Genomic DNA, 23773 nt, shown 5'->3' on the forward strand with positions numbered 1-23773 from the left:
TGGCTCAGCCGAGGAAGCCCGACCGCGCGGCTGGCAGAGGGGCGGCGAGGGCGGGCGTCCGCGCGGGGGCCGCGCTGCGGCGGGTGGGTTGCGCCACCTGCAGACCCTGCCGCCGCGCTCCGGCCCGGCTCCCACGCCCCCGCCGCCCTGCGCACGCAACTCCGCCGGCCGCCCCGCCCGCCCCGCGCGCTCGCAGACCCCCGGGGCGGCTGCCGGGAGAGATGCTGGAAGAAACTTCTTAAATGACCGCGTCCGGCTAGCCGTGGAGCATTTCTGGGTTGGGGAGAGGAAAGGAAAGTGGAAAAAAACTGAGAACTTCCTGATCTCTCTCGCTGTGAGACATGTCTGAGACTCCTGCTCAGTGTAGCATTAAGGTAAAGATCTCCTCCCCCTCCCTCTCCGTGGTCGAAATCCTTGAGCTGCACCCGCCAGGGCAGTGGTGCTGGGCTCTTCCGAGGGGGCTGTTGCAGTTGCTCTGTTCGCAGTAAATTATTTGGGGTGCCAGGAAAGGAGATGCGGCTCGCGGCTGCTGCTGTACCCTTTAGTGTAACCTTGCTACTCCCCCCGTCGAACCCCTATCGGCTCCTTCGCTTCCACCCCACCCCCTTTCTTTTTGACAATGAAATGCCCGTCACAATTGGTCAGGAGGAGCCGGAGTGGTCTCTAGAATTGTAAAACACCCCCGTAATTAGTGCGCTTTAAAAAAAACAAAAAAAAACAAAAAAAAAAAAACCCCCCCTGCTCCCTACTCCTACTACCAACATGTGACTGCAATGTAACTTTTGTTCCCCAGGGGTGGTCTCCTCGGAAAAAAAGTTCTCCAGCCCCCATTGGGGAGGAATCATTTCTTTTTTTTAAAGCACTCTCTGGGTCTGATCAGACGGATTTTCCCCCCCTCTCCTCTGATGATAATTGCAAGTGCTTGTCGGAGAGACAGTCCTGGTGTCAGCTTTTCCTGGGCATTGCACAATGAATGTCTTTTTTTTTTTTTTTAAACCAAGGTGAATAAAGTTGCTGAATGGTTATTTTACTCCGATGCATATGAAAGTTGAGCAATCCCAAAGTAGAAAACTCCTGTGATGCAGGGAGAGAGGGAATTATCTAAGTGACCAGGCAAAATGACCTTCTCTGTTTGACAGTGCAGAGAGGATATCTAAGAGTAGGAATCTGCCGGCGATCTGGCCATGTTGTGCAGTATTGTAAATGCAGAATGGTGGATACTTGCAAACACCGTACTTGGCTTCCAAGTAGTTTTGTGTGTGCATATAGACAGACAGACAGATAGACAGATCGGTTGGTGGTGCTGTGGTTTGTTGCTTCTTAAAAGTTGTTGTAAAGTTTGCCACTGTGAGGAGACAGAATGATTTGTCCATCTTCCCCAATTATTTTCCCCATTGCTGCATTTCTTGTGGACTTTATTCATTTCACTGTTCCATCAGTACCCAGGCAGAAAACCCTTCTGCTTCTGTGAGACGCTGAAGCTGCTGAAGTTTGTTTGTTTTTGGTTTGCCCCATTTAGTATGTGTTCATTGAGTGGATACTGCAGAAACAATGAACAAATAACCTGTTTCTTCTTCTGTGGGGAATCAGAGAAACCTTTCCTGTTTTAACACTGCCTTTCCATTAGGATCTGTTTAGGGGAAACTATTTTTAGCATATTTTCTTATTAGGTTTTCATACGTCTACTCAGATTTTAGTGTTCATATCAGGAAAGATTTTCATGGGTTTGAAGTAGGGCTTATGTGAACTGAAAAGGTGGGTTGGGTTTCTTTGTTTTTGCCTCACAAAAATGCCCAGTGGAACTCTTGGGCTTCTGTGTTTGAACATATCTGGGGGGGTAGTGATAACTTCTTCGGTGAAGGGGGTGTCAGAGTAAAGAATTTAGGGTCCTTTGAGGCTTCAGAACCAGTTTCTTTTGCTGTATAAATTAGACTCTTCAGCAAGTTCAGGAAAATCCTACGGTACGGATAATCTAATTTATTTGACATTTAATAACACAAACAGAGGTAACTAAATAAATAGGGTATTAAATCAGTAGGTTGTATTTAGCTTGGCAATAAATCTGACATAAGGAAAGCCTGGACCAACTATGGGGCCGTAATTTTAGGGTGAAAACAACAAAAAAGTAACCCTTACTGCGATTTCTTTTGATTCCTTTTCTAAAGAGACCGCATCTCCCCATGATTCTGATGGGCTTATGTTTGTGTGCTGCAGGCAGAAGTGCTACCAAGTTCATTGTATCCTAGTGGGAAAAAAGTGCAGCGGCTCCTTTCCATACACACACATGCAGAACCAATCTCAAACCCAGACAAAACTCTCGTAAATGTGATATAAAAATTACAGCTGTAGTTTACGTCTCATTCCCCCCTCCCCCCACCACCTTATTTCTTACTCTCTCAGTTCCTTTTAGGTGCCTCTTTTCATGACCACGTATTTCCGTGTAATTAAAATAAATTTAATGTTCTTCACTAGTAATAAAAGTATCCAATTGTTCTTTATAGAAGCAGTATGCAGATTGTTTGTTTAGACTGTGTATCTGTTTAGGTACACATATATGAAGTGTATTTTTCCGTGGAGTTTGTTTAATTCACAATGTTCCAATAATAAGTGCTAGAGGTCAAGGACTGGGATTATTCCAGGTCATCTGAAAATGTTCTGGTGATGTGTGCAGTGTTTCATTTAGTCCTTGGGATGTGGTACAGTGACTGGATAAAAAAAAATGTTTGCTGGTAACCCACAAGCAAGTCCTGGGATTGCGTCTCGAGTCCAGCAAACAATAAACTTTTCTGTGGAGCGGAGAATGGATGTCAGAAGCTTTCAAGGATGAATCTGATGCACTGAAGACATGTGACTCAGGAAGCTCTCTGTATGTGGAGAGATTTCCCTCACTCTTCCTCTCTACTCCTGAAACCTTCCTCACTTTGCTGTCATTCCTTACACGCAGCTGGTCAGCAGGCAGGAAGTTCCTTAGCAGCTGGGGTGATGGAGCAGAGGAGCCTGACCAGAGGCAGCCATAGATGGAAGGACTTTGTTTACTTCTGAGCAGTGTCTGTCCTAGTAGAAAAGAGTAGTATATGATTTAGGTGGAATTTCCAAGGTGAAAGTTTCTGAGTCAGGCAATCTGTGACACTTTTGTGTGCATTGCCTATCTGGTGGTGGTTGCCAGTGAAGGCCTGGTACTGGCCTTTATATTTCTTTTGCGCTTGCGCTTTATAAGCATGTCCCCTCCCATCACCTACATTAAGTTATTATCAGACACGCATTTTACAGTAGAAGACCGGTTGACCAGGTCAGGGTCACTCACACTATCACTGAGCCCCACTGTTTCTCTGCACGGGACTGCCCCTCATGTATCTTGGCACTCTCCTCATGAGAGTTTAAATGCTTCCATTCCTGACCATTTGGGGTTTAAATGTAAGGACAGGGACAACTAACTGTATAAAAAGACCAATGATTTTTTTTTTTTTCTCTCAGAGGAGTGAGTGGCTGACTGCTGGTCACAGGAGGAAGGAAGAGGCTGTCTTTTCCATCATCAGCCTTCACCTTCAAGTCACCTGTTCGGTTTTAAGTTCAGCCAAGTTGCAGCGGAAAGTGGTTATGGCCCAGCAGACACAGTCCTCCGTCAGCCTTGGCACGGCGCTTTAGTCAGGGAGGGCTATCCAGAAAACAAACCTAGTCATGTAACTTCCTGGTCCCCCTGCTCCTGCCCTCTGTACTGGTTGGCTTTCTTAGCAGAAGAAAATCTCTTGCTATATTGCTACTAACTGGGAGACTCTCTGGGTTTCTCCTAATGGACTCTGAGCTCCTTGGGTTTAACGGTGATTAACTTTGTGCCCTAGTACCTAGCTTGGCACCCAGCACAGAAATGTTTCTTAGTAATGTTAGCTGATTTGAAGTGAGGCATGGGACGAGGTCAGTGCCCCTTCCTCTGTCTGTCCCTGTGCACCTCAGGGTGACAACGCCTTCATCCACTCGTTTGCACAAAATATCTGCTGGGGCCACACTGCTGTCTCAGGGAGGCGAATAGCACGCCCTGGGCGTCTGTCCAAAAATGGTGATCAGTAGAATTGTGGTACAATAATAATGTTTTATTATTTTGATAAAATTTTCAAAAACTGTTTTTATGTCTAACCAGACCAAAACAAAATAAAACAAAAAAAGGAATTGAGTCAAAGATACAGCAAAGGGGCTTGAGGAATCACTTTAGAAGATTCAGATTAGCAGGCTTCTAAATTTTCCCCAGTTTCTTTTTCAGTCAAATCAGGGAACTTTTAGGCTTTCCGAGCTGAAAGACCTTAGAGATCAGCGGGGCCAACCTGTTTTTCTAGAGAGGAGGTCCAGAGGCTAACCGGCTTGCTGCAGCTGATGGGTAAGTAAGTCAGGTTTAGAGCAGCGCAGGCCTCCTGACTCTCAGGCCACTGCCCTGCATTTGCTGGGTTCACGGTGCAGCCCTATAAAAGGCCAAGGAAATTCGATACAATAGGCCACGCTCTCTCTGGCACTTCCTAGCTTGGTCCATTTTAATCACAAGCCAGCTGGTATGAGGGCATGGAGGTATGTGCCAAGGAAGATGGTGTGTGTGTAGGGGGGGGAACATTGGGCCAAGAGGGTATATTGTTAGATGTGAGAAGAGGAAGTAGTGGGAGTAGGGGATAAAGGAAGAAAGGCCTGATGGACTTGTATTTGCACCACTATTTGCAGCAATACATTTTTTTGTTTATTACAGTACAAAACACAGAACATTAAATTTACCATCTTAACCATTTTTCAGTGTACAGTTCAGTAGTGTTACGTAGATTCACATTGTTGTGCAACAGATCTCTAGAACTTGCTCATCTTGCAACACTGAAACCCTAGCCCCACTCAACATTAATTCCCCCCCTCCTTTCTCCCAGCCCTAGTAACCACCTTTTGCTTTTCTGTTCCCATGACTTTGACTACTTTAGGTACTTCATATATGTGGAGTCATACATTATTGTTATTTCGCCTAACATTGCCCTTGAGGTTCACCCATGTTATAGCATGCGACACGATTTCCTTCTTTTTTTTTAAAAGCTGCACAGTATTCCATTTTATGTGCATGCCACATTTCCTTTATCCATTCATCTGTTGATGGACATTTGGGTTCCTTCTGTCTCATGGCTGTTGCGAATCGAGCTGCCGTGAACGTGGTGGGTATGCAAATATCTCTTCATGATCCTGCTTTGAGTTCTTTGGACATATCCTCAAAGATGGGGTGGGTGGGATGCAACAGTACTTTTTTTTACAGTGTATGAAGGACTGACTCTCGTGCTTTGAGCTGAGGGCACTGGACCTGTTTAAAACAGGGCCTTTTCTGAGGCGTTTTTGGGTGGACCATAGGCTCGCTTATCCAGGGGGCAGACAAACGTATACCATATTTATGTGTAGAAAGCTCCCTGTTTCAAACAGCATCAGCTAAAAACATCCTAGAGAAAGAGCTTGTTTCTTTAGCATACGCAGGTCAGGGGCAAAAAACATCCCAAATGTGGGCGCCAGAGGAAGGTAGAACTAAACCAAATTCTGTAAATCTGAGTTGAGCTGCCTTGACTCACACCAAAGAAGGTCAGGGGCAAGACAGCAAAGGGTTGTTAGGACTCACTTGAAGAGCAGTTGCATTTTATTACTGATTTTCAAAAGTTGCCCTTTGGTGTGGATCTCCCAGCGAGTGAATGGGTGTCAAATGAAGTCCCCTAGGGTATGGGGTATACAAATGACATATTTTTCTCTGTGAATGCTACTTTAGAAAGAGCGCTGGAGTTTGTTTTCTGGCAGAGTCCTTCACTGCTGTATTTGTTGTTAGATGTGTGTAAGAAACCAATCTCTGTGTATATTTGTTGAATAGAATGAGTGTGAGAGTATTCAGGGTTCCCACGCCAGAAGGGGCCCAGCTTAAAGACTGTTCACTGCCAACCTAGTGTTTGGGGAGAGAAAGACCAGACTAAATTAGTGAGAAGTTAGAATTATTGCCTACTGCCACACAAACACAGTTCTATTGATTTTTGAACATATGGGAACTAGATTAATAAAGCATTGCTCACTGGGGCATCTCAGGGTGAGCCTCAGTGAAGAGGCGAAAATGTTTTGTGTTCCAAATCTTCTGTTGGTTAGAAGCAAGTGCTACTATGTGCTTGAAACTGTTCCTTCTATGTCGATATATTACCACAGGTGTATTGTTTGCTCTGTTCATTTGCTTGATAACCTTTCTTCTTGGATCATGAAAACATACAGTTCAGCCTGGTCTTTTGTCTAAATGATCTGGAATTTTCTGAGTATGGGCCAGGAAGGGGGTGCTGACTAAGGAGGGGAACAGCCAGAGTTCGTTAGCTGTGGACTCCAGACGAGCATAACTGGACCATGCTCATGGAAAACTGCGCAACACTTGCATTTTGGGGGCTTTATAAATACTATGTAATGAAAGGTGTTTGTGTGCTGTCGTAGTGATCATTGCCCCCAGATTTACTTCTCTTCCTCCTCCACCTTTATCATCATCATCATCACCTCCATCGTTATCGCGCAGGACTGCCTGCTGGTCCTTGTGCTAAGTGTTGTATTACATTATCTCCTGTACTCTTCACAACTCTCTCAGGGATGCAGTTTTTCTCCCCATTTTACAAATGAGGAACCCGGAGCCCAGAGTGGCTAAGCGATGTAGTGGCCTCAGACCCCACAGGCTGTACATGGCAAAGCTAGGGCCAGAATCTACATCATGGGACTACAGTTCCAAAGCATCTCCCCTGACCCTGTTCTCAAGCACAGCCATCTTCATGAAGACAATTAGGAGACTAAGAGTGATGGGGTTGTGGTGGAGCTTCGCGTAAGCCAAGACGAGAGGCGGGAACAGAGCAGGTGGGGATGTTTCCCGAGGTCCTGACTTTCCTTCTCTCTCTGGTCTCCTTTGAAGGTGGGTTTTTCTAGCCATTCTTTCATTATGGGAATAGCCAGGTGGTAACCTCGCACCACCAACTTTGAAATGAATGTTCAGATCTTTGATTTTTATGCCAATCCCCGATATTCTCTAGTGATATTTTGTTCGATAGATTTCATTTGGGGCCCTTCATGTTTTTCTCAGAAACTTTTCTTTTCCCTCTCTGCCTCTCTCTTTTCCCCAGGGCCCAAATAATTACTCTTTCATTAGGTGGGTGACAGGCTGGGGCTGTGTCCCCTCATCCTGCCCAAACTCAGGGCTAGACACCTTCCCTGTATCACTCCCTGGTCAGTCTCTTCTCTTTCTGGAACTTTTTTTTTTCTTTAAAACTTTTTAAACAACCCATGAACACAATTTTTTTTTTTTTCAAACTGTCCTTCATATGCATCTTTGAAACTGTGATTTCTAGGAATCTACCTGAAGTCTTTTCAGGTGTTCCCTGATTGTTCTTCATTACCAAAGGAATACTTTTTTTTTTTTCTTTTCCTCTCTTCTGATAGCCTGACCATGCTGGCCTTGTTCTAATTTACTTGAATGAAAAGAGAATTTTGGCTTTTACTTGATAAATTTCTGGATTCAAACAGCTTTAATGAGGCATGTCTTTAGAGCAGATATAGAGAAGGAAGCAGAGAGAGAGAGAGAGAGAGATGTGTTGTGGAGGTAATAAGAATGAATTAAGAAAGTATAACCCAAATTGTTCATGGAACATGTGAGGAGACTGAGTCCCATGGCATTTAAATAGCATGCCTGCAATCACATTGCTCACTGTGGCTGAGCCCATCAGATTCAGGTGTTCTGTCCTTTGGCCCTGTCTCTCTTAACGGCCTAGGAAGACGGATAAAACACGGACAGACAATTCAGAAAGCAGAGCTTCATCGAGAGGACACATATAGAGAGAGTTAAACCCCTTTGTATGGCTCTGTACAATGACTGATGATATTAATGATCATAATTTTGACTTCCAAGTTAAAGACAAACTGTAAACTATGAGATTTAGGGAGTGAGGAAAATAATATAACGCATTTTAGAAAGCTCTCCAACAAAAATGGCATAAAGATAATGTTAAGTTTCAAAAGGCTACACTTCAGTTATCTGGATGAATGACTTACGAAAAATACTTGACTCCCCAGGGAAGGCAGGAAAGAGCTACCCAATAAATCTGCACACTCCCCAGAATTTGTGTTCTCCTTGGGGTTTTTTTCCCTTTGTATGTGGGAGTCAGACATACGGAAACCGATCTCATTTCCTGAGTGACCTGAAAAGGACGCCTTGCCCTGGGGGTATGAGCTCTGTGGGTGAATGTGCTCAATGAGGTACTTAGTGTGGCCACAGTGTAGTTCCAATCACGTCTCCTTCAGACTTTGATTTGTATTGTATTCTGTCTGATGTTCTTTGGTTCTTATCTGTACAAACGATTTCCCTTAAGAGGGTTGTAAATTGCTGGGAAGAGAGGTTGAGTCATTGCCATACTGTGGAGAGCTTCTAGGGAAAGACCACAGACCCTGGAGTACACAGAACTGTGCGTGAACTTGTTCGTCTTCATCTTGAACCTGTTAACTCATCTGACATGGAAATAAAAATACCTATCTCTTAGAGCTTGGGGTATGTACATTGCCTACTACAGTGCCTTACACTGTTTCAAAAAAAAAAGTTTTTCTCCTTCTTTATAAATCCTCCACATTATATGGATCTATATGGGGCTAGAGATTTTCTAAGTCTTTGGCCTACATTACACAGTTGAGAATACGGAGGCCAGAGATGTTAATGGTCTTGCTCAAGTTCATGGCTGGTTCGTGGCCCTGCCTGAACTAAAATCTAGGCCTCCCAAGTTGGCTGACTCCCAGCAAGTGCGCTTGTCACTATCCCATCGAGTTTCTCATAGGGCTGGGGTCATTCAGTCAGTGCTCAGAAAAGCTCTTATTCTAACTTTAATTGAATATTAGCCTCAATAACAGGAGAGATGAGCCAACTGCAATTACAGGATAATAACAAATGCCTATTGCATCTTACAATAAAGTTTTGAGGGAATAACTGGTATGGTTCTGAATAAGCTTCCAGAGATGAAAGAAAAGGAAAAAAACCTAAGCCTGGAAGTACTGTACAGTGACTCTAACTGGCGTTATTACTCAGCACTCAAGTATTTGAACCTATTCAGGGATCTGCTTGTTCGTACAGTTGCTTATTATCTGCAACCGGGGTGAGCCTTGAAAGACAGCATCAATTCTTTAGTCTGCTTTTTGTTTAACAGGCAGTTCCATGTCTGTCTGACCACAGAACAGACACTGTTTGCTGTGGGGTGGTGAATTTCCAGTTTCAAGAGCAGGGAGTAGATGGCTGTTAGTGGAAGAGTTGGAAAAAGCCAAATTTGTCACTTTGGGGCATCAGGGAACCTTCATTTTTAGTAGATGTTAAGGGACTGAAGTATCTGTTTTCAGCAGCTATGTTCTCTTTGCTGTGGACTTAAAATGCATTCCTGAGTTTTCCTTTGTAGAGACACGTTAAATGTGAAGGTGAAATATAGACCAGAAAATGACCCTTTTTGAGGAATAGTGGAGAGAATGTTAGCTGCCTTCTCCGCTGACCCCATGAAGCAGGTGTGGACGTGAAGAAAGCTTATTAGGTTTGGAGAACATTGTTCCTCTGCACTCCTCCTGGCAAACACAAGTGACAGTTGGTGATTTTCTCCTCAGCTGCCTTGTCCCCTCTCTAGAGGGTTATGATGGGCTGTGTAACTTTATCATTCTGAAGACTTATCTGTAGAATGAGGTCAGTAATCCTCCTTCACTCACATCCTCTATACGTGTTGTGAGGAAGCAGAGACCAAAGATGAGATGCTGACTCTCAAGTCTTTCCTGGAAGAAGTGAGCTACAGATAGAAATCAGCCTCGTAATGAAGAAAATCCAACCCCGAAAAACAGCCTGTTTGTCTCTGAAGTTGCCCATTTCCCTAACACTTCCCCTGGTTCCCTGGTGGAAGTGTGAGTCTAGGTGTGGCAGTTGTGGCCCTGCTGAGAGATGGGAAGGAGAGAGGGGGTGCTCAGAAGGCCGCCTTGCTGCGGGTGTGGTCAGGAGTAGTGCTGGGGTCTCTAACAAAGACCTCAGGTCAAGAGATGATTTAGAATTAGTATTGTTCCTGCCTAATGATTACTCAGATAAAGAGATGGGCTCTGGAGTGGGCAGGAGGAAATGTGACACTTTATAAAAAGGGGCGTGGGAGTTGGCCAAGCGCTTTTCTGGACTGGAGCTTCAGGAGCTCAGACGAGGGAAGTAAACTTCTCTCCGTACCGAGTTCCTTCGTTATTCATTGCTGCTTCTAGACCATTTGTCTTTCCCAGACTACCCTTGACCATCCAATCAGACTCCTGCCAGAACAAACCACACTGTAGTGTGTCTCCGCACTCAGCCATGTGGCCCAGCTCCATATTTTTGTGTATAGATTTGCGATCGCAGGCCGGGCACCCAAGGGGACAGAGGTGAATTCTGTTTTCTTTGGGCCTCTTTGTGTGTTCCTGCCCAACTTCCTGCCACAGAGTTGGCACACCTGGTTTTGGGGAATGGAAAATTTTAAGGATTGGACCCTGGATGTGTTTTGTAGCTGCTGTGTCCTCCTTTTGACTTAAGACCTGAGAGATTTTAAAAATCCATGTCATGAGTTCACTTGACTCTGCTGCTTTCCACTGTTGATACCCAGGGCTCTCCTGAATCATGAGTCTTGACAGTAATGTCCAGCGATGGGTGGGGACAGCAGGTCAGGCATTACTGTCACTTTGCGCATTTTGATCTGATCTATATTCCAAGCGATGTGAGCCAGGTGGGAGAGCTGTCATTTGGGGGACGAAATCTGAGTCATGTAGATTCCCCAGGTTGGGTAAGTCTCCTCTTCGCCTCGACTTGGAGACCTGAATGACCCGATTTGGCTGACTACATCTCAAATCCCCTGGAAAGCTGCCAGACCTTTTCTTGACTTTGTGCCATTTAGTGCTTCCCTTAGCCTGCTGACTTGAATACTTCAGGGGAAAACAGAGACCATACCACTTGGAAAAGTAAGAGTCTTTACCCTCGGAGAGTCAGAGCAACAGAGGCTCACTCTGCATTTTGTATTCTGCTTTTTTGTGTCCGTGAGGCTCTGGGCGTTTGGCAGGGCCGTGAGTTAGGTGGCAAGAGCACGCTGCTCCGCAGGCAGAAGCCAGCTGTAGGGCAGACACAGCTTTTGAACACGATGGAATCCAGGGGGAATGTTGGCGAGCACAGGAGGGCTGGAGCGATGATCCTCTAATCGTTTTCAGCTTGCTGTAAAGGTATCTAACTTGTACCCAGACAGGCAGGGAGATGGGCAGAGGGACCTGGGTGTTTGGTTGCATCTCAAGTAGGGCACCTATTAGTGTGTCCGTCTTCTACGCTCCCACCCTTCCTGGCATTTTGGATTTTCTAAGCTACCTACCCTCGAAAATGAACAAGGAGGCACTGACACCAATGGCAGGATATTTATATGTTATTTTCTGGGTGCAAGGGCAGTGTACTGTGCTTGGAGGTAAAGAACCGTCAAGCACATGAAGGAAGAAAAAAGGCAGAGAGCCACGCAGACCCCAGTGACAGGGCTTGTCATTCCAGCAGAGAGGGACGAGGTGGACCCAGGGGCACAGTCACCGTTCACATGAGCCGGTTCTTCTGAGAATTTGTCTATCTTGACAGTTTTGGCAAACTGGCCAAATGGAGCTTCTCGAAGGTAGGGACAAGGCCTGTGTGTGCTTTTGTGGTTAGCCATTGTGTTGAGCAGTCCGATGTAAGGGAAAAATGGTTCTGTGTGCATTTCCATTTCAGCTGTGGTATTTAAAGGTTTACCGTGGAGGAGGTGTTGGGGGGTGAGAGTATAGTCTTCTTCCCTCTCGGTTCGTTTATATCTAGGTTATAGGTGAAAGTGAGTTCACAACATGTCCTGTTTCAACTTATTTGGGTACATTTTAGGGTGACCTGCAGAGCCTAGGGCAAATCCAGTTACTCTGCCTGGATGTTTATGTTGGTGGACTGCCAGGCTAAGTGCCAAAGGGATTATTGGAAAGAGTTCACTTCACAGCTCTGGCCCCCAAACTGGTATCAATGGTTCTTCTTGGGGGCCTTGAATTCTTAGGGTTCTCTTCTCTTAATCTTTGTGGGACTCCCAGTGGGGACTGTGTTGATAAGATTATGCTAATTCGGGGGAAGTTCTGGCTGCATGCTTCCCCAGGCTGGGGGAGGCAAGCGTTAGTCCAGCTAGCTGCATATTGAGCGGTTGGCCATGCTAAGTGCTTCAGGGGTTTCTAGTACACCATTTGCCAGAAAGGCAGTCGCTCCGCTGGTCCTAGTGTCTCCAGGGCACAAATGTTAGGCTTTGGGGGAAAATTCACAAAAAATTTCAGGTTCCCTCCTTGCTTACATTTGTTTGCATTAATAGCCTCATAAGTGAAAGATTGAAAGATTGCGCCACACTCCAAAGCCTAGAAAGTAGCTTCTTTGGGTCAGGAAAAGGCTCCTGGGTAAAGTTATTGAAGGCTCAGGCTTAAAAATCAACACCGGAGGTTAGAATTAGCATGTTCGAGGGAGAACAGTCAGAGAGTAGCTGACACCATGCCTTTATCTGCTATTTTTAGGCCTAGTAAGGACTGTATGATAAGGCTTGTGCTTTCTTGGGCATCAGTCTGCTTTTATTTCAAAGGTTTGTTCTTGTGACTCTGTTTGCATAGATGCCCATATATGGTATGCTCACGGGAACCTAAGTCACAGAAATTGTGGTATAATCTGATTTCTAGTTTACAGAGTGAAAGGTACAAAACCCAACTTTGTGTCAAAGAAACCTTACATAGAGATGTAAAATATACCTCCTCGAGGGGCTGGCTTTCTGATGGGCTATGAATGGATTGTTAAATAGCAGTGTGAAGGGCTGTTAACAAGCTGTTTCTAAGAGCATCTCCCTGGTCTGGTCTGGGAAGGTAATGTGGACATATTGCAGCTACAAAATATTGGGTCGTCGGGAAAGTCAGGACGCATTTTTGCATTGAAAAACATAGAAAAATACGTCATGACTTTCCCGGTGACCCAATCGTTTGCCTGTGGTATTTATATATTGGTAGATTGTGTGTGTGTGTGTGTGTGTGTGTGTGTGTGTGTGTATCTTCAGTGGCGAATGAACTGAGAAAATAATTTTAAATGTTTATTTGCTCCTGTGGTAGTATCCACATTCTACATTGAGATATATCTGGTTTGTTTCTTAATCTGGCTTAAACGAAGAGGTGTTTGGTCAGCCACAGGGCATGAAGCAACCAAACTTCAAAAAGCTCCAGTATGTGTATGATAGCACCCCAAGTGTGTAATAGATGCTGTAAGGATTTAGAATACTTGATGAACAGGTAATCACCTCCCCATAAGCAAACCCGCATTCCGGTCACCATGTTCAGCAAAGCAGAGTTCCTACTGTGTGTCTAATCTTAGCTGAATTCTTTTCACATTCGGGTGACATAGCTGAAAATTGGTCCATGCCAGCTTCTGCTGCTATTGGGTTTTAATGAGAACTCTTTTTTGTAACTAGGATGCCATGCTTCTGTGTTCGCAGCTGCTGGGTTGAAAAACAGGTGTCTCTTATAATCCTCTGACTGGATCAGTTGGCCAGCCTGGCAAAGCCTTATTATTATTGCTTTTATTTGTTTTGTCCCTCGTAGGTCAGGCACTGCCAAGAGGTGTTGATGAGCAGGATTAATGTGAGAGAAGATGGCAGCTTTTTTTTTTTTCCTTTGGTTGGAGGTTTCTGTTAAAAGAATACATCTAAAAGTCTTGTACCATAAAGATAGAGCTAAATAAAATCGTGCGGGATACAAATCACAAGGGAGAATAGCCAAAAGAAGGAGAGTAAATGGATAGTTCTGCCAAGTCACCTCTGTCTCATTCTTCAAAGGCCAACTTAAAGCCAGTGCTGCCACCAAAGCCATCCAGGACTAAGGGGAATGAGTAATGATCCTCCTCTGGTCCATGTGCACTAACAGACTTATCCACCGTTTCTTCTCTAGGCTACTGGATCGTACATAAGCTTCTGGAGGGCAGATGTGCTAGCGTCTTGGGCCTGCGAGGCCCCCGGGGCAGTCCTTTATACCCCCTATCTCTCATGCTGTTCTTTCTTCTCCACCCTGATTAGCACTGTCTTCCTTCCTTCTGGCCCTAGGCTCTTTGTTGTCACCCGTCTGATCTTCCTACACACACTCATGCACCTTCCAGTCCAACCCAGAATGTTTTTTGCAAATGAAAATTAGTCACACCAGTTTTCTTTCTGACACTGAAATTCAGGATGAAACCCAGCTCTTTATCATGGCATACAAGGCCCTGTACAGTCTTCCTTTCTAGAATCATCTCGAACCTCCCCTTCCATGCTGTGTTCCTACCAATAACCTGCTCTTCTCACAAACCACATAACAAACGTATGACCTTTTATGCCTGGAAGTTCCCTGATCCTTCTTCTGCCTGGTAACCAACTTGTCATCTGAAGCCCATTTCTTAAGCATTGTTGCTGATAGGCATAGCTTCCTACAACTCATTGAACATGCCTCCGTTATTGGCGATGATCCTGTTATAGTTCAGTTGTTTATCATCCTCTAACAAGAGTGAAAGCCCACTGAGAGCAGGAGTCTGATGGATTCGTTTTTATATTTCCAGTGTCTAACACAGTGCCTGGCAGAGAGAAGTTCCAATGTGTTTTAGTTGAGTAGAATCTTTTAAATCAGCAAGTAGTTTTAAAGTTCTTATTCTGGGTTCAGTGGGTGCTAGGCTCTGTGATACATAAGAGAAGTGTAAGGTAAAGACCTTGCACAGTTGAAATCCCGAGCAAATACTCCTTAAAGGTAGAGGAAGGAAGAAAGGTAGAGACCATTTTTGTCACAGTGTCAGGACCGCATGGTAGGACTAACTGCACTGTCACCCCCACGCCTGAGGTGCTCCTGTGAGACTTAAGCACTGAATAGACGTGCACACATAGCACCCATTCATTCTTCCCTCTTGATTGCCCACCTCCAGAGAGGAACCTAGACAGCTAGAGAAAAGGCTTGAGAACCTTTAAACCCGATGTACAAGAAGCAGCATGAACAGCCCCAAATGAATGAACTTCATCACTTATCCATGTTCTTTTCTTGACTTGACTCAAGATGCCTCCTGGGTGAGGGAGAGAGAGCTGATAGCTGTTGGTTGCAGCCATCATGCAGTCTTAACATTGCTAGCTGTGAACGAGTGGCCTGTCACCACTGTGTGGGGCTGCCAGTGGTTCTCCTGCCTCATTCCTCTGCTAGCTGATGGGTCGAGATAACCTGCAAGAGCAGCACAACTTTCTGAGGCCTCTGTGACGTCGGCGATGGCCTTTCTAAGTCTGCGATTGCCTTTCACGTGGCTCAACTCTTTCCAACCCTCACCTCCAGATCCCATGTTCTGGTGCAGCCTTATCTGGGATGATGATCTCTGTGGACCTCCTATTTCACTCCCAGTGCCTTGCTCCGGAGGTCTAACCCAGTGAGAATGACTGAGTATTCCACAGGACTAGAAACACAACTCAAAGTCATGTCTTATGGATGGTATGACAGCCGCAACATTTCTGTTTACAGTGGACACCTCAGTGCTGTTTGCTTAAAGAGAAGACTGTTGGGAGAGTGTATTGGGTTATGAACAGTCTGATAACTGTGAAACGGACTAATTGGGAGAAGTCAGGTATTTTCAGCTACCTGGACCTTCCACACAAGCCCGAACGGCGTTATTTTCTCCTTACTCTTGTTGCTTTTGACACAGAGCAGCGATTTGAGGCAAGAGGATATGTGAAAAGTTTTAACTTCTGAACGCCAATCCGACCCCAGCAAGGGTCCTTTTACTGTTCCCCCCAAACTATCATCTGCTGGGTTTTCATGGCCACCTGCCAGGGGCCGTCTTTTCCAGACCCACGCTGCCTGCCAGCCCTCCTGGCCTTGACCTCATCTTGGCTGTAGGCGGGTCGGTCATCTTCATGCTGCTTTACTCTAGGCCAGCGCTTCTCAACCTTCCTAATGCCGCGACCCCCTAATACAGTTCCTCATGTTGTGGTGACCCCCAACCATAAAATTATTTTCGTTGCTGCTCTATAACTGTAATTTTGCTAGTTATGAATCGTAAGTATCTTTTTGTTTTCCGATGATCTTAGGCGACCCCTGTGAAAGGATCGTTCGACCCCCAAAGGGGTTGCGACCCACAGGTTGAGAACCGCTGCTCTAGGCCTTTCTGTCCTCTGGGGTCCCAGGTTGCCCTTGCCCCTCTCAGGTAGGCTCCAAGAAGGGTTCTGTGGCGAGTATGGAGTTGTTGCAGGAATGCTAATCTAAGCTACCTAGGGGAACAGCAAAGCGTAGAGCTGTGTGTTCCCAGTAAAAATGCAGATTGATGAAGCTGCTAAGGTGGAGTGGCCGCCCGTGTACCACGTGGTGAACGCTCAGCTCTTACGCTTCATCCTTGGACAACGTGCTGCTGTCAGTTTTCCTCCCGCTGCTACTACCCTTGCCCAGTATCTCCCCTGCCGCGATTCTTGATACAGAGGCCCTTTCCTTCCCTGTCCACTTCCTCGCGTTCCTTCATGCCTTACCAGAGCCAATGGTAAGCTGACCATTCAGGGGACACGGGAACCTGCGGCTTAGCACTGATGGGATCTAGGGTTCCTGACAATGACTATATCACAATTTAATCTTGGGACTGTCCCCCATTTAGTTCTGTGAGGAACTATCCCAGATCTATCCTAGATCTAACCATCTGCTTAAGAGCAAAAATTTGAACCTCTGTGACTCTATTAGGGCTATCAGTCATTGTTTTCATTTGAAGTTGCCTACAAATTGACCTGCCTAGGAGAAAATTCCTTAATGAGCTGTTGAAATGTAAATAGGACTAGAATAACAAGTGCCCATGCAATTGTGTGGGAGGGAACCCCCCTCAGCAGAAGTTACCATATTTTCCAAACCCTAAATGGTGATGTGTGAGCTCATAAAAGACTGTTCTTTACTTACGGGGCAAGCCTTACAAAAGGACGTGCTCTTAAATTTTAACAAATTACTTTTATCAAAAGTCAAACTGCATGAGATCAGGGCTGTTGAGGAATGGCCTTAACTACCAACCGTCTTTGAGTGGAAGGTGACACTCAGTGATCAAAGACACCAAACCATGGGTCTTTTCTGAATTTTCTACATTTTCATGACCCCTGGCTGGTGTTGAGAAGGACTCTTCAGTCTGTTTGTCTTTCTTCCGGATAAAAGTTGCAAGGACACTTAAGCCTTATGCTTTAGGGCAGAATCTGATCACAAGCTGAGATTGGGGAAGAAATTTTCCCCAGTGGTATCAGATTGCACAACTGCCCAGCCAGGTGTGCTACCTCTGTTAAACAAACACACAAGCACACGCCTCCTGCCTCCTTCGGGCAATCTTCAGAGCAGGATGTTGGACCTCCTGGGCCAGCCGCCTAAGGCAAGTCCTGCGCTCCAAGATGGAAGGCAAGCTGCCCCATGTGCTTCTGCATTGGGCTTTCCTCCAGCTGTGCTGTGCTGAACTCAGGGCCATGTCTTCAGATCCCTGCAACTCTTTGCAGCTCTCATTTTGTGGGAGATATGAAATTGGGTCTGAATAGAGACACACCCACACACGCATGCGCACACATCTTTAAAGAGTTTTCTGTAAACTCACTTCCCCTTTCCTGGGCTTGACTGTAGTTCCCACACTGCATGACACCCATATGCATTTCCAGAACATCAAAATGCTGTTCCCAGCTAATAGTAGAATTCTTTAACAGAAGGCCCGCAGTTGCCAATCTGAAGCTTGTGTTGTAAGTGACTTAGAGGCCTGATCTAAAAGAAGTTGGGGGGTGGGGGGAGGGCCAGATGGACGCTTTCTTTTCTTTTCTTTCTTTCCTTTTTTTTTTTCCCTTCAAGGTCCTGTCTGTGCCATCTCTTGTGCAATAGGATTATTACCAGCGCCTCCCAGGCTTGCCAGCCTGCTTCTCTTCCTTTGCATCTCTATCTCCTGCAGCTCAGAACTTCCTTCTGTCTATTATTAGCCTACTTAGCTTTACCATTCACTTCCCCACCTCTCCCTGGCTCCCTCCTCATCTTCCGCCAGTCTTTCTTTTTCTCTCGTTCACCTCTGCAAACTTCTTTGGGGAACCTTCTCTTTCTTGATTAAAATAAAATACATTTGTTTCTCCTTCATGTCCTCATGCACTCATTCATAGTGCCCAAATAGAAACCATTGCCCTCCAGCACACAGTGCCTGGCTTGTGAACCTTTAAACAGGATGTGCTGAAGTGAGCGCTCCAGAAACACTTGCTGTGGATCCTGGACTGTGGGCTCTCATACCCTGGGTGCCACGTGCTCATCTTTACACCGTCTCTTGTCCTTCCCTCTGCTTTTTGATTGGAAGGAACCCTAATCGTGTTCCTTCCCCAAATTATGGTTTTAGTACTTAATGGTTCACCTCGGTTTGTTCGTTTTGTAGTTTATAGTTTCCTGTTAGCCTTTAAGTTTTTCTTGTTCTTGGGGAGATGCTGATATTCCTGTTAATTAGAGATTATACCAGTTTTTATTACCTAAATTTGCCAAGTGGACATAATAGTATTTGGTACTTACATTAAGCATGCCCGTCGGAAATAGGGGAAGGAAAGTAAATTTTTTGGCAGCTTTTGATATAGCAATTAATTCCAATTTATAATAATTGAGAAATTGTTCATGTGATTCTGACAGTAAAAGCTTAAAAGTTACTCTTTGTAATTTATGTAGGTCTCATTCAGTTTAGGTAAGAAACTCAGTTTAAATGTGTGACTTTTTCGAATAATGACCTTAGAAGTTATCATTATTGCTTTAATTTCAAAAACTAATATTTTGTTAAGTGTTTTAATGTTTCTGATACATTGCTATGCAATATTAGAGTATTGGGAATTATAATTTTCTCATTTTATAGTAGACTTTATAATGTGTGCTGTGCCGTATTTAAGAAGTTAAACTGAATTTTTTGAAAAAGGCTTTCCTATTCAGACTTTTACTGAGATTCCCATATTCTTTGACCCTTTATTATGGCCTGTTTACACGTTTTTTTCTGTATAAGGGTAGTTTCATCCTGTTTGCAACATACCCTGTTCTGGGAAGGGATGGAAGAAGTAGAGGGAATTCTGTTTGAGTCATACCCCACCAAAGAGCAACATCATTTAGGAATGAAAGCAGAGAGGTTCTCGCTCTTCTAAAAATAATGGAGAGGAGATTTAGAGAGGTAGCTTATGGGATCAGTTGTAAGACCAGGCCAGCCATACGTACTAATTCCCTTTTTGTAAATGAGAAAGTAGCCTTTAATAGCTTTATAATTGTATTCCACCTAAAGCATGGCACTCGTGCAAGTATCGGACTTTGAAACTTGCCTTGTAGGATTCTAAACACACCCTTTTCAGGATTTTAATCATTTATAATAAAACAAAGAGTCACTAGCATTGTATTAAAAGTCATGCAGACTTTTTGGAGTGGGGCCGGGGAAGGAGCAGGGACTGTGGATTGTTCTTAATTTTCCTTATCTGTTTTGCTTCTCAGAAGTGATGGGAACAGCCAAAACCTTAAAGGTTATTGTAGATTTCTCCTTCCCAGGACAGGGTTCCCCTCCCCTACGTGCATCCCAGTGGTTCTGCCGAGGACGACAGGAGAGAGCGGTTGATTTTTCTTTTTAGAATTCAGTGTTAGCCACCACAGCAATTCCAAAACAATGACGCACCAACTCAGACTCAGGAGTCCAGTGGGGTTTAGTGGTTGGTGTAGAAAAACTGGGATTTTCTTGAGACTGCTGCTATAGCCTGAGAGTTGTTTAGGAGGGGCCTGAGTTAGGAGCTTCATTGCTTTGACTCTTTTATCAAACTTACATTTGCTGTACGGGGGCTCTGGGTCTCCTGTCACGATGATAAAGGATCCAAATGAGCAGCATCACAATGTCTATCCAATCAGTTGTGACTGCTGAGCACTTGTAATTCAGAAGATAGTCATTAGAATAACAGAATTTAGACATTTAGAGCTACTAAATGTCTAAATTTAGTAATTTTAGATTAAGGCCCAAACTAGAACCCAGCCAGGTCTTCTAACTCCCAGCTTAGCTTACTGTTTTTGATTCGATAGTTGGTTTTATTGACTTTAGGCTGTATTTTAAAAATAATAGATCCATTTAAGTCAAATCATTATAATTAGTGGGAAATATTTTTTAATCAACCTGGTGAACTGAGTGAAAATATCTACTTTTCAATTGGGTGTCTTTTGACCATGTAAAGAAAACCACAAACTCAGAAGGTTTTGAATGTTTCGTGTTTGGATTCTTTTCTGTTTCAAATTCAAAATGAAATGAAGATGGTGGAATAGGAAGTAGACCATATACATAACACACCGTCGGCTCCCCTGTCTCGCCACCTGCCCCTCCATTGGGCGTTTTAGGGCTCATTTTAAGATGAAAGGTTAGCTTTGGCCCGCTGACCGCCCTGTTTCCTTCTGGGGTCACGAGATTTTTATTTTACAGTGCACTTTGACTATGGAAAGGAACCAACTCCCAATCCAAACGGAATCGCCTCCGAGATTCTATTAAACAGTGAATGCCCTGAATACCACTCTATGAAAATGCTTTTCTAGGAGGAGCTCAAAGCATTTCATCCTCCAAATAAAATCTATCTGTTCGCACTTAGATTGTTCAAAGGCAGATGGTAGGCAATTGAAACCGAGAAACAAGCTGGCAAAAGGAAAAATAAAACCACAAATATCTGTACGTGAAGGTGCTCTACGCTCTTGGCAAACCCCCTCCTAACTTCGTTAACACAGCAGTGTAGCAATTAAGTAACATTGTTACTCAGACTCATATGGCTAATACAATTGTCCTCAGTTAATGGGGTGAAACAGAGCTTGCCTATAATATATAGTGCACACTCACCATAATGCAGAGCTAAAGGACAGTGATGAGGGAATCAGCAGTCTAGCCCATAAACCATGCTACCCAGAGCAGACGGCCACCTTATTGAAATCTCACTGACCCTCACCACATATTAACAGTGGGGTCACCCGTATGAAATGTTTGCTATTACAGAGTTGCTGTGTCTTAAGGAAAGGGACCGCTCAGCAATATAGAGCTTCAGATTGGAAGTAAAATGCTCGCCGGGTGAGGGAAGGAAGGCGGTGAGCTCCATTGCCCAGAACACTGGAGGAACCCATAGCACTTGCTTTGTGAGAAACGCCGAATTAGCTGGGAACGCAAGTTACTGCCTTCTGACTGCTGTGGGAAGGCTGTGTGATGAAAAAGCCCTCACCATTCCCACAACCTTTTTACTGACTGAAGAAGGACTTTCCAGACTTTAAAATCTGGCACTTCTCACTAACCTTGAACTTGAACATTCAGTGACAGAAGGGAAAGGGAGTGTTTCAGCTGCTGGAGCTGGATATTTGTGTGGTTGCTCCCTCAGCGGGCCATTTGTGGCTGCGATGGTGCCAAGCGGTGGTGTTCTCAGGGTGTGTGCATCAGAGGGTGTTGATTTAGACTGCGGAAGGGGGCAGCTCTCTGAGCAGGTGGGCGTGGTGAGTGAGGAGGCATGTGCTGGGGCAGGATGTGAGATGAGTTTACAAGGCCGAGAAACAATTTGGGGATATCTGTAAGGAATTTAAAAAAAAGAATCTAAATGGCTATTGAGAGTGGGCTGGTGTAGGAGAGAAGCTCATAGTGCCAACCAGAATAAAAGAAAGGCTATTTTAGGATTAAAAGGAAACCACTGTTAGGATATTAAACCTTTTGCTGCCTAAGTGACTGAGGGAAGACTTGCGAGAATTCAACATGTGAAATGGCAGTACAATCAGGTCTAACCCTTGAACTTTTAAGTCATACCAAGTTTAAATACGAGGTGTCTGAGGAGCAGTGATTAGAGGAAAAGTATGTTGGATGAATGAATGTGTTCCTTCACAAATCGATATTTTTCTCCGCCCAAGCCCTTCAAATTTTATAGTTGTAGTTATCCCAGATACATCAGTTTATCTCTTACATAAGAGAGCTTGTCTCATTTTATTGCCATATTCCATTTTCAATTACTTTCTTGCTTAATGGTCCCGTGTTTGATCCTGGCCAGATATTGCCAGTGACTATTGTTAGAATGATCTTTTTCCTTCTTTCCCAGCCCAATCCGCCGATGTCCCATGGTCTCTGAACAGTGATTCATGACTGTTGTGAGTGAAATTCAGTAATAAAGCTCAGGAACGGAATGGCTGCGTCGTGGCATTTGGTTGAAGCAGGTGTAGTGTTTATTTCTCTGCCAATGCAAATCTATCCCAGAGAATTTTTCTTTACTCAGAAAGTGTGGCCTCCATGCCGCCATCCTCTGAAAGGTGCAAGTTAACGGTTATGTGTCTTTAGTCTGCGTTTACCACAGGGTAGGAAGACCACCCCAGCAAGGACAATGCACAGAATCCAGCCCGCAGTAAAGAGCATGTGCTCGCGTGGCCAGGTCATTAACGTGCTTCCTTTTTTGCCTGATATTTTGGGAAGTCCTTGCTTGTTAGTTCCATAGGCCAGGGGACACAGCCTCATAAAATGCCAGAGGATGTTCAAATGGGCGTGTGGAGGAAGAGGGAAAGCAGGAATCCTGGGCCAGAGAGCCGATGGCCGCTCGCTGACCCGGGAAGGGAAGCTCGGGCTTTTAAAGTGAAAAAATAGTCATATTTTCTTTTACGTGTGGTTTTCATTTAGTGATACCATAGCTCCAAGTTGGAGAGTTCTACAAGTGGTCATAAGGGTGCCTGCCCTTGAGGGTTTACAATCCAAAGAGGAGACAGTGTTTTTCTAATGTAATGATGCTGTGCAGGAAACAGCCAGAGAAAATGGAAACACCCTTTAGTTTGGCACCTTCTGTGGCCCTGCTCAAGTGTGTGTTCTGTGGCTCAGGGCCTAGGGGATTTTTTTTTTGGTTTGTTTTTGGTGTTTTCCCCATGATGACCTGGTTTTGCAACCCTGCGTTTGGAAGCCAGCTGCTTCCTGCTCCTCTTTTCCAGAAGAGCACAAACGTCCATCTCCTGGAGTGATGATGGAGGCTGGGGAGGGAAACAGCTCAGCCCCCACTCACACTGCTCCCATGTCCCCTGGGAACCAGAAACCAGGCCCTCCCTGCCTCACTCAGAGTGGTGGGAACCTGGCAGTAATCTGATGAGGGCCAAGCCCTTCCGATGTTGGAGGGAGGCCGTAGCCCCCAGTCTATACTTATTGAAGGCATTGAATGCACATGGGCTGCGTAGGCACAGCGGGCCCCTCTTTCAGCTCCCCACGACAGACCTCTCCTCTTCCACGTACGTATTTATTAATAGTTATAGACCTAATGCAGCCACAGTGGTGAGCCTAGTTCTTTAACCCGTAAAAGTTTGTTACTACCGGGATGTTTTTTGCCCCAAAGCACCTGCAGCACCCAGGTGTTTTTACATGGATCTCAGAATCACCCAGGAAATCTTCACACAGAGGACCTTGTAGAGATCACCATTTGTATTCCTGCTATAAAGGGCAGAAATCAAGCAAGCACACAAAAAGCCTGTGGCAGTCCTTTAGTCGTAGTAATGTATATTTGAAAAGTATTATAACTCACTGAGCAGGGGCATCTGTATATTTCAGGCCTTTGAAAAAAATGCACTCTCCCAAACTTCATGATACAGTCTTCTAAAGTTAACATATGCTGTACTTTCTTTTTTTTTTTAGCTGAGCCATCCTGCTACCTGTTGGCAGCTCAGCGGCTGCTCAGCTCGGGCTGGACTCGAACCGCTGTTGCTCAGAGCTCGCACTCTT

The 23773-nt window shown here is 44.9% G+C and overlaps 1 protein-coding gene across 2 annotated transcripts in view; it reads left to right on the plus strand.

Moving 5' to 3' along the window:
- The first annotated feature begins 95 nt into the window (after window positions 1-95).
- Window positions 96-23773, plus strand: part of ETV6 (ETS variant transcription factor 6) — a 230377-nt gene continuing 206699 nt past the window's right edge. Inside the window, exon 1 of one of the 2 annotated variants that reach the window (XM_019643313.1) lies at window positions 96-374. In XM_019643313.1, the coding sequence (XP_019498858.1) occupies window positions 342-374 (33 nt within the window). In that variant the 5' untranslated portion in view covers window positions 96-341. The remainder of the gene's footprint in view (window positions 375-23773) is intronic. The other variant, XM_019643314.1, reaches the window with a different exon arrangement.

This window comes from Hipposideros armiger, unplaced genomic scaffold (genome assembly GCF_001890085.2).
Source record: "Hipposideros armiger isolate ML-2016 unplaced genomic scaffold, ASM189008v1 scaffold_76, whole genome shotgun sequence".
In the NCBI taxonomy this organism is placed as follows: Eukaryota; Metazoa; Chordata; class Mammalia; order Chiroptera; family Hipposideridae; genus Hipposideros; species Hipposideros armiger.